The sequence below is a fragment of the Terrapene carolina genome, unplaced genomic scaffold (genome assembly GCF_002925995.2).
Source record: "Terrapene carolina triunguis isolate 2854851 unplaced genomic scaffold, T_m_triunguis-2.0 Scaffold94, whole genome shotgun sequence".
NCBI lineage: Eukaryota > Metazoa > Chordata > Testudines > Emydidae > Terrapene > Terrapene triunguis.
In genome coordinates, this window is record NW_020664445.1 from 3980615 (window position 1) to 3998455 (window position 17841).

The 17841-nt window shown below is 45.3% G+C and overlaps 1 protein-coding gene across 1 annotated transcript in view; it reads right to left on the reverse strand.

The window, feature by feature from the left end:
* TDRD7 (tudor domain containing 7) overlaps positions 1 to 17841 on the reverse strand; it is a 128753-nt gene that overhangs the window by 75761 nt on the left and 35151 nt on the right. The window contains exons 5-6 of the mRNA XM_024203146.2: positions 16361 to 16446; positions 1582 to 1799 (exon numbers count right to left, since the gene is read on the reverse strand). Of these exons, the coding sequence (XP_024058914.1) occupies positions 1582 to 1799; positions 16361 to 16446 (304 nt within the window). The remainder of the gene's footprint in view (positions 1 to 1581; positions 1800 to 16360; positions 16447 to 17841) is intronic.

Below are 17841 nucleotides of genomic sequence, written 5' to 3' on the forward strand. Positions count from 1 at the left end.
CTTGAGCTGTGACTGCTTGTGCCCCGCCCTGACCCAGGGCCTGGGCCTGCTTAGACTGTCAATTAGCGCTCAGCCCCGGCCTAAGGGCCTGAGCTTCTGAACTGTGGGCCGCTCAGCCCCTGCGTGAAGGGACCTGAGATTGAACTGCCTGCACTTTAGTGAGCCGGTGTGGCACCCCTCCACCTCGGAGGGTAGAGCCCCGGCGCAACCGTACTACAGAGGGATTGTGAAAGTAAAATGAATTATATTAAAGAAATAGAATGAATTAAAGAATGCTGTATGTACCTTTAAGTAGAAATGAGAAATGCTGCAAGCCAGGGGGCAGGAAAGAAGACATTAACTGCTTAATGAATCGCCCCACTTAAGGGCAATTGGTGAAGCATTAGCCTTAGATCGATAAGAGTTAATAAGGAAGCAGGATATGCATATTGTGCCCCATGCAAATTTTACAATTTTGCTCTCTCTGTACCTTTGTTTAGTTTGCACCCTTTTGTCTGTATAAATAAGACTGTTTGAATCTTGCATGGGGGCTCACATTATCTGAATGTATTAGCAGAGCGCTGTGCTAATAAAACAGAGTGGCCTAACAAACTACTAGTCCTGAGTCTAACTTTGACACTGTCCTGACGAGCCTTACATCCTGTGCAAGAGCACAGAGACTGCCCAGAACCTAGACCCAATATCCACAGGCTGCATTAGCATCTTCCCAGAAGGTTGCAAGTAATTATATATGTGTGTGTGTGTGCGCGCACACACACTTACTTGAATTTTGCCAGCCGATATATCCCAGATCCTCCCGATATAAGGAAAAGAAGAATATTTCCCCCTTAATTTATATTCTCTTTCTTTTTCTATCATATATTCTGTTCTCGTGTCAGATAGAAGAGAAGGTAGGAGGCCTAAATACCTCAAGGGAAGGAAGGAACAAGCCCAAGAAAAACATTTAAAATCAAGGGTAAAACTAAAACTCTTGCTGTTCAACCAGTGAGACAGATCATAATTGGAGAGTGTAAAGGGAGCCACCAGACAAGCTATGTTCATATTAAAAAGTCTGTTATCCCTTTTGGTTACTCATTACTCTAGTTAAACGACTTTGACCATTTCAAGTATTATTGTTTGCTAATTCTCCCCCACCCACAATATTCATCTCTTCACACTGCTTCACTGCCCTGATGCAAGTTGACTGTTTTTAAATTGGTTCATGAAATAAGATGTACATTTATCAGAACTATAATGTTCTATTATTATCATGATAATCAGGAGGATTAGTTGTCATGTTTATGCCCAGTGGGACTTGTCACTTCAGACAAAGCAGAGGAAAATGCTCTCTCAAAAGTTGCACTTTTTCAAACAGAGCTAAATATTCATTCACAAATCTCCTAGTGATCAATAGCCAGAAAAGTTTGAGTACAAGAAAACATTTCTTTGAAAAAAATCTGTATCACTGCCTTTATGTCAAAAGAAAAAGCTAAATGTAAGAACTATTAGAAAAGAGGTTTGTCACACAGATGCTATAAAAAAGATTGAATATTTCTATTAAAAATATTATTAGCTTCTGTGGGAAGACCACCAAAAACTTACCGTGCAAACATGAGGCCAGTATTCAAACTGTTGGAGTAAGGCTGTATTAAGTTCCTCTTCATATATCTCTCTGTAAAACTGTGGCATCTTCGATAACCAGATACCATTGCTGTACTTATTCAAAACTTCTTTAACACGATTCTGAACTTCATTTATGTTAGAATTAGAAGAGCCAGTGGGGATGCTGTGTGCTTCTGAAACTGGCTCATTCAAATTATCTGTAAAGATGGAAAAACTACAATTTTCAAGTGGCAGTGTTGTTCTACAATTTCCTTTTAAAGAACAGTAGCATTTAACTTCAGAAAGGGGAACTACATAAAAATGAGGAAGCTAGTTAAACAGAAATTAAAAGGTATAGTTCCAAAAGTGAAATGCCTGCAAGCTGCATGGAAACTTTTTAAAAACACCATAACAGAGGCTCAAATTAAATGTATACCCCAAATTAAAAAACATAGTAAGAGGACCAAAGTGCCACAGTGGCTAAAACAACAAAGTAAAAGAAGCACTTAGAGGCAGAAAGGCATCCTTTAAAAATTGGAAGTTAAATCCTACCGAGGAAAATAGGAAGGGGCATAAACTCTGTCAAGTCAAGTATAAGTAGGCAGGCCAAGAAGGAATTTGAAGAGCAACAGCAAAAAAATTTTTTAAATACATCAGAATCAGGGAGTCTGCTAACAATCGGTGGGGCCACAGGATGACTGAGGTGTTAAAGGAGCACTCAAGGAAGACAAGGCCACTGCAGAGAACCAAAATGAATTCTTTGCATCAATCTTCACAGCAAGGGATGTGAGGGAGATTCCCACACCTGAGCCACTCTTTTTAGGTGACAAATCTGAGGAGCTGTCCCAGACTGAGGTGTCAGAGGTGGTTTTGGAACAAATTGATAAACTAAACTGTAATAAGTCACCAGGACCAGATGGTACTCACCCAAGAGTTCTGAAGAACTTAAATATGAAATCGCAGAACTAACAACTGTGGTATGTAACCTATCATTTAAATTATCTTCTGTACCAGGTGACTGGAGGATAGTTAATGTGATGCTAAATTTTTTTAAAAGGCTCTCGAGGTGATCCCGGCAATTACAGGCCAATAAGCCTAACTTCAGCACCGGGCAAACCGGTTGAAACTACAATAAAGAACAAAATGATCAGACACAGATAAACAAGATTTGTTGGGGGAAGAGTCAACATGGCTTTAGTAAAGGGAAATCATGCCTCACCAATCTATTAGAATTCTTTGAGAGGGTCAACAAATGTGGACAAGGGTGATCCAGTACATATAGTGCACATAGATTTTCAGAAAGCCTTTGACAAGGTCCCTCACCAAAGGCTCTTAAGCAAAGTAAGCAGTCTTGGTATAAGAGAGAAGGTCCTCTCATGGATCAGTAACTAGTTAAAAGCCAGAACACAAAGGGTAGGAATAAATGGTCAGTTTTCAGAATGGAGAGAGGTAAATAGTGGTGTCCCCCCAAACTATCTGTATTGGGACCAGTGCTGTTCAACATATTCATAAATGATCTGGGAAAAGGGATAAGCAGCGAGGTGGCAAAATTGCAGACAATACAAAACTACTCAAGATAGTTGAGTCCAAAGCAGACTGTGAAGAATTTACAAAGGGATCTCACAAAACTGGGTGACTGGGCAACAAAATAGCAGATGAAATTCAGTGTTGACAAATGCAAAGTAATGCATATTGGAAAACATAATCCCAACTATACATACAAAATGATGGGTTCTAAAGTAGCTGTTACCACTCAGGAATGATCTTGGAGTCATTGTGGATAGTTCTCTGAAAACATCCACTCAATGTGCAGTGGCAGTCAAAAAGCTAACAGAATATTAGGAAGCATTAGAAACAGGGATAGATAAGATAGGAAATATCATAATGCCTCTATATAAGCCCATGGTACAACCATATCTTGAGTACTGCGTGAAGTTCTGGTCGCCCAATTAAAAAAAAAAAAAAAAAGACATTAAAATTAGAGAAAGTACAGACAAGGTCAACAAAAATGATTAGGGGTATGGAATAGCTTCCCTATGTGGAGGGAATAAAAAGAATGGGACTTTTCAGCTTGGAAAAGAGATGAGTAAAAGATAGGATAGAGGTCCATAAAATCATGAATCGTATGGAGAAAAAGTGTTATTTACTCCTTCACATAACACAAGAACTGGGGTCACCCAATTAAATCAATAGGCAGCAGGTTTAAAACAAACAAAAGGAAGAGGAGGTTACTTACCTGTAACTGGAGGTTCTTAGAGATGTGTGGTCCCTATCTGTATTCCACATGTGGGTGACTTGTGGGAAGTGATCAGTGCAGCAGTAGCTGCGGGATGCCCATGGAACCAAGCAGCATCTGTCATTGCTGCATGTTATGGTGTAGTGTGCTATGAACGTGTGGCCAGAATGCCACATCGCTGCTTGACAGATATCCTGCCAGGACAGATCTGCAAGTGAGACTGAGGCGGCAGCTTGCACTGTTACCCTGCGGGGAGGAGGTAGATTGGAGCATTTGTAGCATTCAAGGATGCACCCTGAGACCCATTTGGAGATTCACTGGGGCGAGGGGGCTTATCCCTTTGCCCTTTCAGCAATGGCCACAAAAAGATTAGTCGATTTTCAAAATGGGCAAGTACTGTGGACATAGAAGGCTAGTGAGCATCAAACATTGAGGGAGTGCAGGACTCTATTAGTGGGGGAGGTGTGCATCTTTGGGTAGAATACTGCCAAGTGAATCAATTGACTGAGGTGGAACTCAGACACCACTTTAAGAAGGAATTTGGGGTGCAGCCGTAAGACACCTAGTTCTTGTGGAATATGGGGGGGGGGGGGGAAGAGGAGGAAAGAGCGAGATCTGCCATCATGGCTGCAAGCTCACTGACCTACCTGGCCAAGGTAATGGATACCAAGAATGCCACTTTCATTGAGAGGTGGGAGAGGGAGCCTGTTGTCGGTTCAAAGGGAGGTCTTGTGAGGGCAGAGAGAATGAGATTTAGGTCCCATGGGGGTGTGCACCAGTGGAAAGGGTTTGAGTAAACCTTTTAGGAAGCGGACAGTGGTAGGGTATGTAAATATAGATGTGTGGTCCATGGGGCTAGAAAGGTGCTAAGTGCTGCTAAATCCACATGAAGAGAACAGAGCCAGACCCAAGGTCTTGAGGACGCAGTCGAGAACAATGGGAATGGCCATCATGCTCAGTGAATGGTGGTGGCAGTGGGCCCACTCTACGAATCATCTCCATTTAGCTTGGTAGCAGGTCCTAGTGGAGTCCCTCCTACTTTGGGTGAGGATTTGCCAAACTGGGACAGAGCATGCACTGTCTATGCTTGATGCCCATCCAAATACCAGGCTGTAAGGTGAAGAGAGTCTGGATTGGGATGACCGAGTCTCCCCCGATCTTGTGTGAGGAGATTTAGGAGTGTGCAGAGTGCTGTCTGGACGGAGAGTCTAAGGAGGTATGTGAACCAGAATTGCCGGAGCCAGAAAGATACTATGAGGACAGTGGCTCTGTCCTGGTGAATCTTGCGTAGCACTTGCAGTAGGAGGGGAAGGGGGTGGGAGGGGGAAAAGCATAGCAGAGGTCACCCATCCAGGGAAGGAGGAGAGTGTTGCCTTGAGAGCTCTCTTCTAGAGGTCCTTTGGAGTAATAGAGGGGGAGCTTTTGACTCCCAGAGTGACAGAGGTCCATCAGGGGGTTCCCCACTTTACGGCATCGCGTAGCTCCCACTCGTGGTTGAGGTAGAGGTTGAGAGTTCTGCTAAGCGTGTCAGCCAGGGAATTCTGGGCACCCGGTAGGTATGCAGCCTGAAATGTCACGTCATTGCAGATGCACCAGTTCCATAGCCAGACCAACTCGGAGCAGAGAGATGAAGACCTGGAACTGTCCTACTTGTTGATGTAGAACACTGACGTGATGTTGTCGGAGAGGCGCTGAATGTGTAGGGAGCGTATGAGCAGGAGGAAGGCCTTGCATGTGAGAAGGACTGCCTCAAGTTCTAGAATGTTTTGTCAAACAGCATCGATGCCCCTTGAGTGGCTTAAGTGGGCTCCCCATCCGGCGAGGGAGGTGTCTCTCATGATGGCAGCTTGTGGTGTGGATGGAGTGAAGGGGGTGCTGATCATGATCTTGGAGGGAGCGGACCACCACGTGAGGGAGGACAGCATGGTCTCTGGGATGGTGACCCTGGAGTCAATATGGTCTCTGTTGGGTTTGTAAATGAAGAAGAGCCAAGGTTGTAGACCGCACATGTGGAGCCATGCATGCAGCATCATGTAAGTGAAGGCTGCCATATGCCCAAGGAGGGAGAGACAGTGGCAGACCATGGTGTGAGGTCTGCAACATAGGCGCGCAATGAGGGCTGTCTGTGCTGCAAAGCAGTCAGGTGAGTTGAAGGCCTGGACCACAATAAGAGCCCAGCTGCACCCCAATGAAATGTATTGTCTGTGTGGGTGTCAACCCCGACTTGCCCTCATTGAGGCAGCTACCCAGAGATGCTAGAAGACCTGAGACAGTGGATCACGGAGAGTGCCTCCAATCTAGATAGCACCACCAGGAGCCAATTATTGAGGTAGGGGAATACTTAGTAGCCAAGGCATAGCATCTGGACCGTTACCACCGCAAAGACTTTTGTGAATACTCTTGACACTGTCGCTATGCCAAACAGGAGGACCCGAAATTGGTAATGGTGGTGCCCTACCTGGAAATGGAGGAACTTGCGGTGAGATGGGTGGATACCCACATGGGATTAAGTGTCTTTCATGTCGAGAGCTGCGAACCAGGCTCCCTGGTGCAGGGAGGACAATCAATGCCAACGTCACCATGCAGAATTTGGACTTCCTGATAAACATATTCAGTAACTGATGATCTAGAATGGGGCGATATCCTCCACCCTTTTTCGGAATGAGGAAGTATGGTGAGTAGAACCCTCTCTCTCTGTACTGAGGCAGGATGGGCTCTATTGCCCCCTCCCCCTAGAGGAGCAGAGCACCCGCTTCTTGCTGGAGTAGCAAATGATGGAAGGGGTGCCAGGGCGGAGGGTAAGGTGGGGAAGTGATGAAGTGGGAAGGAAAGGAACGCTATGGAGTATTCGTGGTGGATGACCTCCAGTACCCAACTGTCTGTGGTGATCTTACCCCCATTGTGGGCAAATAGGGAATGACAGCCCCCAAAGATGACCTGGGGTGCTGTGGGTGGTATCGAGGGAGGCTTGCGGGTCTCAGCCTGTGCATCAAAATCGGCCTTTGGCCGGCAGTTGGGAGAGGGTTGAAGAGGTGGTTGTGGCAGACCATAGTTGTCAGCATGGTGGCTCTTGGCGCAGATAGTAGGCAGGATAGGGTGTGTGCAGCTGTGGGCAGATTGTATCTGCTGTCTGTGTCTAGGGGTCAGAATATATGCGCCCAGGGACCAAAGTGTTGATCTGGAATCCTTGAGAGTGTAGGAATTCGCCAGTCTTGTCGCTGAAGAGTTTATGCTAGTCAAAAGGGAGATCCTCTTTCGTATTTTGGACCTCCCTAGGGAAGCCGGAAGATTGTAGCCACGAGTCCCTTTGCATAACTACTCTGATGGCTAGAGACAGAGGATGTTGGCCACATCCACTGCTGCCTGGAGGGCCACCTTGGTGACCAGTCTCCCTTAATCTACCAGCGCCTGGAATTGCTCCTGGTGTTCGAGCGGCAGCTTGTTCTTGAACTCTGCTAGCATATTGTAGTTATTAAAGTCATACTTGGCTAGCAGAGACTGATAATTAGCAATGCGGAATTGAAGTTCTACAGAGGAACAGACCTTCCTACCCAGCAGGTTTAGCCTCTTAGCAGTCTTGTCTGGAGGGGTGGATTTTTGTGGATGCTGTCTCGCCCATTCTGCAGATGCTTGGACACCCAGGGAGCTAAGGGGTGGATGAACAGGAAAGCTGCCCACTTAACTAGTAAGAAGTAGCGTCTCTCCACTGGCTTAGGTGTGAGTTCACATGAGGCCGGTGTATGCCGCACCACATGCGCCAGTACCAGGATAGCCTCATTGATAGGGAGGGCCACCCTGGATGGCCTTTGGGGTTGGAGGATGTCCAACAGCAGATGTGAGTCCTGAACTTCCTCCAACAGGATTTCCAGGACCGCAGCCACCCTCTGTAGCAAATCCGGATATTGACGGTGATCATCCGGCAGAGAGAGCTGGGAGAGGAATGACCACCTCATCCTGTGACAAGGATGTGCTGGTCAGGACCAGGGGAGCCGGCAATACTGGTTCAATGTCCTCCTCTTCTTCATACACCGATGGAGCCAGCAGGTGTACAGAGGAACCGGAGATGGTGTGTGGTATCTATGGTAGGGATCCCAGGGTCCACAGTATGGCCAGACGGTGGGGTCCATCAGTGGCAGCGGGCCCCACAGGAAGTGGTAACAGGTCTCCTCTGTTGGCTCATATGCCAAAGCGTAGGGCGGTCTGGGTTGCACATCCGGACTCCGGTGTGGAACCGAAGACAAAGATGGTTCCACATCAGAGAATTCTTAGGAGATGGAGGACTGGTCTAGCAATGGTGGAACTGTTGGTATGGGAGGACTGTGGTGTGGTGGCAGCGAGACAGGCTTCTCTGGCAGCAGCAGCAGGGGTTTATCTTCCCCTGTAGGGATGTCATGGGTAAGCAGAGAGGCCGAGAGAAGAGACAACTGTAAGTAAGGGAGGATTAATTCCACCACTATCAGGTCTGTGGAGCACCAAGGGAAACACTCAAGGGCCTGTCGGTATCTGTATGCCCAGCCAGTCTGGCAGATATGGGGTACCAGCAGAGTGGGTGGTGTTGCATGCACCAGTGAGTGTTCCAGAGGCTTGGATGCTGAGATAACCGTCAGTACCGGCAGATACTGTGCGCGTTTGGCCTTACCCTCCATCTGTGGGACCTTGGGTGCTGGTTTAGCCAGATACACGTGCAATGTCTCACCCGACCTGGCTTGGCTCATGGAGGAAACACTACACTTGTGAGCAGTCCTCTGTGGAGACCTGCTCTTGTGCCTAAGAGAATGTTTTCTGCTCTCATGCCAGGACTTGTCCTTGGCCTTGGGTACTGTCGGTTCCGAGCCATGCACGGTGCGGTGCTCTCTGCTGGTGGTGGCTGCTGTATGCGGCAGGTTGGGGGGTGTCTCAGATCCTGGCCCAGCTGTGCCCGGGGCCACATAGCCTCTACCATAAGGTATTTGTGGAGGCAGAGCTCGCGGGCTTCCCTGGTCCTGGGCAGGAAGGACTTACAGATGGAGCAGAGTGCCACGATATGTGCTGTACCCATACAGCAGAGGCACTGCTGGTGCTCACTCACAGAATACAAGAAAGGCCACACTGGGTCAGACCAAAGGTCCCATCTAGCCCAGTATCCTGTCTTCTGACAGTGGCCAATGCCAGGTGCTCCAGAAAGAAGGAGCATGGGCAGGAGACAGTTTTTGAAGCCCAGAATCCTGGGCATAGTCCCTGAGGGAGGAGGCAGGGTGTCTGTCCCTGAACGGGAAAAAAGAACTACTACATTAAGTACACTGCACAGACTTACCTGTAAATCTACCTACAACTATGTACAAAAAAGAATAACTCTCAGCAGACTAAGAATGCAAAGGAAAAAGGGGGTTCCAACTCAGGCCATGCAGCAGTAAAAGGGAACTGGAGGGGCGATGACCCACACTACCTCTTATGCCCTTGGTTGGGAGCATGAGGAGATGTACTATGCACGTGCAGGTCAATGGACACTGCTAAGAAACACTTCCAGACTCAGGCGCATGGTGTGCATGCGCATGTGCACCCACGGGTAGGAAGACACATAGGGACCATCACTTGAAAGTAGTACTTCTTCACACAATGCACAGACAACCTGTGGAACTTGTTGCCAGGGGATGTTGTGAAGGCCAAAACTATAACTGTGTTAAAAAAAGAATTAGATAAGTTAATGGAGAATAGATACATCAATGGCTATTAGCTAAGATGGCCATGTTCTGAGTGGCCCTAGCCTCTGTTCCCCAGAAGCAGGGAGTGGACGAAAGGGGATGGACCATTCAATGATTGCTTGTTCTGTTCATTCCCTCTGAATCACCTGGCATTGGCTGCTGCCAGAAAACAGGATACTGGGTAGAGGGACCCATTGGTCTGACCCAATATAATGATTTTTATGTTCTTAGATGGTAAAATTATCTTGAGAAGGGTAGAAAGAACACAAGCCAACTATTAATATTTGAGTATTATCAAGTATACAAATCTAAACAGTGTGTCACTTAAGGTAACATTGATTAGAAACATTGCTATTACACACACACACACACACACACAAGAACACAGTCTTGTTCGCTTCACACTGAATGGGATGTCGAAGTCTTTCCAAGAAATTATGCATCTTAAACAATTAAGATTGAGAAGTGGAGGTTAGTCACTGTAACTGGAGGCTCTCTGAGATGTATGGTCCCTATCTGTATTCCACTACCCGCCCTCCATCACATCTTCCTTGAATCCTGTTAGATTTGCGATAAGAGGTGGAATTGCAGAGGCGTCGACCAGCACTGCTTCATATGCCCTCGGTCAGTGCACAAGGAGAGCTACTGCACATGTGCGGGCCAACGGACACTGCTTTGAAAAATTTCCAGGCTTGGGCGCATGGCACACATGCGTACCCATGGGTGGAATATAGATTGGGACCATACATCTCAAAGAGCCTCCAGTTACAATAACTAACCTCCACTTGTTCAAGTGATGGTCCTTATGTGTATTCCATACATAGGTGATTGGCAAGCAGTGTTCAGACTGAAGGCAGGTGAAAGGAAGCCACAAGCAAAGATGCTTGCAATATTGCCAAACCCATGGCTGCATCTGCAGCCAAGGCATGAGCTAGAACATAGCGCATAGTGAATGTGCTAACAGAACTCCAGGTAGTCACCCTGCAGATAGGGATGCTGTGGAGGCAGCTTATGCTTGCGTGACGTGAGCTGTGACACCTGGAGGGGGAGGAATTTTTGCTATTTAGTAGCACTCTTAAGATGCATCCCAAAACCCTCTTAGAAATCCTCTAGGAGAATATGGCTTGTCCACGCAATCTCTCTGCTATGATTATAAAAAGTCTCAGTGATTTCCTAATGGGTTGGGATTTTTGCAGGCAGAACACAAGAGCATGCCACATCAAGGGAGTGAAGTCTCTTGTCTTCATAGAAAGCATGGGGTTTCGGGAAAAATACAATACCATTTATGTGAAACAAACAAAATCTTGGGGAGAAATCTGGGGTGTAGTCAAAGGGAAACCTTTTCTTTGTGAAACACTGTACAAGGACAGTCTGCCATGATGGCTCCGAGCTCACTGACCCGCCTGGCCGAAGCGATAATCACTAAGAATGCCACGTGCATGGACAGGTAGGTCATGACATGTCACCGTGAGTTTGAAAGATGGACTTGTCAGTGTCAACAGGATGAAGTTAAGGTCCCGTTGAGGTGTAGATTTAAGCACTGATGGGAAGGTCCTGATCAGGCCTTCATTTGCACTGTCTGATTTATGGAGTCTGGCAAATGGCATCATGTAGGTACATGTGGCCACATAGCCTAACAGTGAATAACACCTGTGCACTGTATGTCACGCTCTGTGGGTAATTCATGACATTAGGTTGCTCATTGTATGAAACCTGTCCAATGGGAGGAATGCTCTGGCAAAAACCGAGTCCAGTGTCGCCCCTATAAAGTTCATTGTCCTTGTGGGCAACAAAACAGACTGATGTTTATGCAAATACCTAGTGCTGCTAAAAGTCATAAGAAACCCTGTCACTGACCTTACCTCCTGATGAGATTGGCCTACTAGGAGCCACTTGTCCAGGTGTAGAAATACCATATAGCCCTGGCATCTCACCTGGGCTGCTACCACATAAAATATTCTGGGTGCTGTAGTGAGCCCAAAGGGAAGTACTTGAAACTGGAAGTGATCCTGGCCAACCATAAAACCAGGAACTTCCTTTATGATGGGTGAAAATCCACCAGGAAATATGCACCCTTCACGTCTAATGCCGCAAACCACATTCCTGTCTGAAGGCAGGGGATTATCAATGCTAGTGTAATCAACTGGAATTTCAGCTTTCAGATAAAGATGTTGAGTTGCCAAAAGTCCAGGATGGGTCTCCATGCTCCATCTTTTTTTGGGGAATTAAGAAATACAGGGAGAACTCCCTCCTGTGGTAATGAGGTGAGACATATAAAAAGTGATTCTGCCTCCTGTTGAAGAATCACCTTGTGAGAATGTAAAAAGCGACAAAGAGTCCTGTGGCACCTTATAGACTAACAGACGTACTGAAGCATAAGCTTTCATGGGTGAATACTCACTTCGTCAAATGCATGTAGCGGAAATTTCCAGAGGCAGGTATAAATATGCAGGCAAGAATCAGTCTGGAGATGAGGTTAATTCAATCAGGGAGGATGAGGCCCTCTTCTAGCAGTTGAGGTGTGAACACCAAAGGAGGAGAAACTGCTTTTGTAGTTGGCTAGCCACTCATCAGCTCAGGATTAAACAAAGACTGTGGTGTCAAATTTGCAAATGGACTGAAGCTCAGCAGTTTCTCTTTGAAGTCTGGTCCTGAAGTTTTTTTGCTGCAGGATAGCTACCTTTAGATCTGCTATTGTGTGTCCAGGGAGATTGAAGTGTTCTCCTACAGGCAAAACAAGCCCAAGAAAGAAACCAAAAGAACTCCTGGCCATCACCTACAGTCCTCAGCTAAAACCTCTCCAACGCATAATCAGTGATCTCCCATCCTGGACAATGATCCCTCGCTTTCACAGGCCTTGGGAGGCAGGCTAGTCCTTGCCCACAGACAACCCACCAACCTTAAGCATATTCTCACCAGCAACCACACAACACACCATAGTAACTAACTCAGGAACCAATCCATGCAACAAACCTTGATGCCAACTCTGCCCACATATCTACACCAGCGACACCATCACAGGACCTAACCAGAACAGCTACATCATCACTGGTTCATTCACCTGCACATCCACCAATGTAATATATGCCATCGTGTGCCAGCAATGCCCCTCTGCTATGTACATCAGCCAAACTGGACAGTCCCTACGTAAAAGGATAAATGGACACAAGTCAGATATTAGGAATGGCAATATACAAAAACCTGTAGGAGAACACTTCTATCTCCCTGGACACACAATAGCAGATTTAAAGGTAGCCATCCTGCAGCAAAAAATGAACTTTATAGGGTCGACACTGGACTCGGTTTTTGCCAGAGCAGGTTTGAGAGGTGGGAAGGAGAGAAACTCTATGGAGTATCCCTGATGGATAATCTCCAGAACCCAATTGTCATAGTGATCTTGTTCCAGTTGTGGGCAAAGAGTGTGAGATGGCCCCCAAAAGTGACAGGGAATGTTGTGAAGGCCAAAACTATAACTGTGTTTAAAAAAGAATTAGGTAAGTTAATGGAGGATAGATACATCAATGGCTATTAGCCAAGACGGCCATGTTTTGAGTGTCCCTAGCCTCTGTTCCCCAGAAGCAGGGAGTGGACGAAAAGGGATGGACCATTCAAGGGAATCTGAACCAGTGGTGCTGGTGGAGAGGTCATACCCAAAGGAATGAAGAGTGTAACCCCTCAACGGTCTGTTGGGGCTCGACTTCTCCATGGGGAAACGAGAAGTTATCTCCCTGACTCATCCGTGTCTGAGAACTGTTCTATTGGTAGTGCAAGGGTCATCGGTACCGGGGCACTCATACCAGATGGCTGGAAATGGAACGGCTCATGGGATGTTGATGTAGACTCCTCCAGACTAAGGACACCCCTCAGAAGGCATGGCCGGAAAGAAGTGAAGATGGTAGATAAGGAAGGAATACAACTTCCAGATGTTATCTTTCTTTATGCCCTGGTGTCAGAGAGGTTCCAGCAGTCAAGTCTGAAGGACCAAGTGCATCTGCAGCTGTCAGATGGTCTTTAGATGAATGAGGCAGTACCGACAACAGGTCCCAACTAGCACTCTTAGATGGAACCAGTGAATGTCTGTTCTTACACTTCATTACTGAGGTGACCGATGGAACTGGCCCTCCAACTGGGGGTCTTCAGTGGAGACAGTTCTTTAAGTTGTGTACGTGACTTCGCACCCGACCAGGACAGGCCTGGAGAGGAACCCTGTTTCTTATGGACAGTCCTAGAATGCCGATATCAGAGAGGGGTCTCATAGCCTTCTCCATTAGAGGCTTTCACAGGCGAAGCTCCCAGGCTCCGAGTTCTGGGTGGAAAGGAGCAGCAGATACTGCACTTCACAGAGATATGTACCTCACCCAGACAGTACAGGCAATGTTGATGGTCATCACTGATGGAGCGAAGGCAGGAGATGCAATTCTTGAATCCTAGACTCTGGGCATAGTCCTGGAGCCAGGGAGAGGTTCCCAACAGTGGAAAAAGAAATCCTCTATACTATAAAAACTTTAACTAAGCTAAGAAATATAAATTATAAAACCAAGAAAAGGACAATTCCAACTCAGGCCATATGGCCGGAAGGAGGAACTGGAGAGTCGTCGACCCACACTGCCTCTTATATTCTCGGTCAGGACCACGAGGAGAGCTACTGTGCATCTGTGGGTCAATGGACACTGCTTTGAAGAATTTTCAGACTCAGGAGCATGGTGTGCATGCGTATATAGAGGGATCATCACTCGAAGAATTTTTTGTTTCTACCACTTTACTTATTGGTCATATACCAAGTACATCATGTCTCTTCAAAAAGGTGTCAAGTATCAGGGGGTAGCCGTGTTAGTCTGTATCTACAAAAACAACAAGGAGTCTGGTGGCACCTTAAAGACTAACAGATTTATTTGGGCATAAGCTTTTGTGGGTAAAAACCTCACTTCTTCGGATGCAAAAAGGTGTATTACAAGCAAGATGTAGAGATGATTTGGAAACCCTCAGCCATGCTACCTTGAGCAATAATCTCAGGCACTGTTAAACAGGGGTGGGACAAGTCGGAGAGGGATAGCTCAGTGCTTTGAGCATTGGCCGGCTAAACCCAGGGTTGTGAGTTCAATCTCTGAGGGGGCCATTTAGGGAACTGGGGTAAAAACCTGTCTGGAGATTGGTCCTGCTTTGAGCAGGGGGTTGGACTAAATAACCTCCTGAGGTCCCTTCCAACCCTAATATTCTATGATTCTAAGTCAAGAAGGGAAATCTCCAGGACAGGGAGATGGGAATTGGTGATTCAGTAGGTGGCTCTCTTCACTCTTCTATTAGCATTGAATCAGTGCCCCAGGAGGAGATTTGGGGTACTGTTCTGTAACAGGGAAGTCTTTTGTATTAGGTATGAAAGTGAGACTTTGGCAACAGGTAAACATTAAAGGTACAATGTACTTGTCAAAACAGAGATGTGAATAACTATCTGAATTTTCACATTTCTCTTTGCATTGAGTAAGATTTGTATACAAGCCCACAAGTGCTACTGTTACCCCATCCACTCCCCCCACTTTTTTCATTTCTTCCTTTTCCTCTGAAGGAATTTTATAACCATGCACCTAATAACAAAACCTACAACCACAGGGTGGCAGTCCTCAGTTAGAGCAAACAGACAGATGGGTGAGAAGTTTCTGCCAGTTATGTAGCAGTTATACAATTGGTAGGTACATGCCACCTGCTGGAGGGATAACTTAGTAACTCTGGATCCATACTGCTCAATACTCATTCAACTGTGGTTCTAAAACTAAGTCCTAACATTGATTATAATCGTACTCAAAAAAAACTTAGCTTACAAAGCAAAGTGTCTTGCTAAAGTTTTAAAGTCATACCATCCTCAGTACTGGTCAAAGAAAGAGAACTACACATACAAAATGATGGGGTCTAAATTAGCTGTTACCACTCAAGAGAGCTCTTGGAGTCATTGGGGATAGTTCCTTGAAAAAAAAAAATCTGTTCAACATGCAGAAAAAAACCCCTAAATGTCAGGAACCATCAGGAAAGGGATAGAATAAATCCCTGATATACCCACAACTTGCATACTGTGCACAGTTCTGGTCACCTCATCTCAAAAATTATATCAGAATTGGAAAAAGAGCAGAGAAGAGCAACAAAAGTGATTGGAAGTATGGAACAACTTCCATACGAGGACAAATTAAAAAGACTGGGACTGTTCAGTTTAAAAAAAAAAAAAAAAGAAGGGGGGACATGATAGAGGTCTATAAAATCATGAATGGTATAAAGAAAAAGTGTTATTTACTTCTTCCCATAACACAAGAACTAGGAGGGCACCCAGTGAAATTAACAGACAAGAAGTTTAAAACAAACAAAAGGAAGTATTTCACACAGTGCATGGTCAACCTGTGGAACTCATTCCTATGGGAACGCTGAAGGCCAAAACTGTAACAGGGTTCAAACAAGTTCATGGAGGATAAGTCCACAGATGGCTAGTAGCCAAGATGGTCAGGCATGCAGCCCCATGTTCTGGGTGTCCCTAAACATCCAATTGCCACAAGCTGGGAATGGGCAACGGGGGATGGATCACTCAAAATTGCACCCTTCTGTTCATTCCCTCTGAAGCATCTGGCACTGGCCACTGTCAGAGATAGGAAACTGGGCTAGACGGACCATTGGTTTGATTCAGAATAGCTGTTTTTATGTTTAATCAGTTTATAATTACATTACCAATTAAGCAGGCTTCCTCAGAAAATAGACTGGGTGGGTATATTGGCTTTATCAGTCTTTCACTGTTAAAAGTATTGTTCTATGTACAAAATAAAAGGCTATAAACATGGTTCATGTTATGAATACATGCCTATCCCAAAGTGGAAAACCCACATACCATTTGAATCCACTGAAGAGCTTCTGGACAGATGCACTTGAAGTTCTTTCTGAAACCGAGGTGGAAGAGTTAATCTTTTTTCAGGCCTAAAAGATCAAAGGAAACTTCTTTAATTCATTTCCAGTCTAACCAGTACTACATCTGCTCACGAAAACAATATCAAAATAGTCATTTATAGTTATCTTTTTTGTTCAAAGATAAGATTAAAGTAGTAGCCTCATTTAGAAGATGGATTAGGAGTTCTGTTTGGAGGTAGAACTACTTGTGGTTGTCAAGTTCATAGAGCAGGAGATAAGGGAATTCACTATTTTTAGAAATAAAATGTATGTGTTGGAAGGAGAAAAAATGAAGAGGAATGGGAGTTACTCAGAAAATTGCAGTTCTTTGAAGACCCACATTGTGAAAGCTCACTAAACTCAGTTCACTGAGACCAAAGAAGGAGCTCCCCAAGTTTCAACTGTTAATTATAGCAGGGAGTTTCATGTCACTCTGAAGCTGACTGGGCCAAGGCGAAACTGCAGTCTCCACTTCTCCTAAAGCGTTCCCTTAGGTTCTCAAGCTTCTGCTAATCACAGCTCCTTAGGGAGGCTCAACAGACTGCCAATATCAAGGCCAGAGGTGGATACTCTCACTGTGACACCACCAAAGATGCTTGTACTTGATATCCATCTATCTAATACAAGTAAAGAATGCACATCAACTGCATGACAAAAATATGGCTAGTTTATCCAAAGTATTAGAAACTAGCTACCTAATTTAAAAAAAGTTTTGATATTCCTTCCAAACTTGAAAACGATAAGGTTGCACACTTGCGTAATTTGAGTACCTAAGTGGCTTTAGTCTTTAGCTCTTCATTTTAACTGTCCTATACACATATGCATTGTAATCTCATTATATGATCACATACTATAACACATTAATATTAGGGCTGTCAATCTCAGTTAACACCTGCGATTAACTGAAAGCAAAGTTAACATGTTAATTTTTTTAATGTGTTAATCAGATACCTGTGGGCGGGGCATGAGGTATCAGTGGCAGGGGGGGCTGAAGCCCCAGCCCGCAGCTTCCCATGCCTGTGCCCAGAGCCCCCAGTCCTAACCTTATATTTGAAAATATAGAAAACCCAAACAATATTTAAATAAATGGTATTCTAATATTGTTTAACACTGTGATTAAAACTGATTAATTGCAATTTTTTTTTAATCTCAATTAATTTTTCTAAAACAGTTGACAGCCCTAATATACATAGGCATATCATGTTATATTTTCCCCCATACATCATTTTTCAAATGTCTTACTGATTTGGGGCAAATCCCGACTTCCAAGCAAGCTGCAGGTGCTCAACATATCTCAGGATTTGGCCCTTCATCTGGTACTCTGCATTCTCACAAACATGTAGTGTTCTTACAAAGATGAGTACTTGTGGCACCTTAGAGACTAACAAATTTATTAGAGCATAAGCTTTCGTGGGCTACAACCCA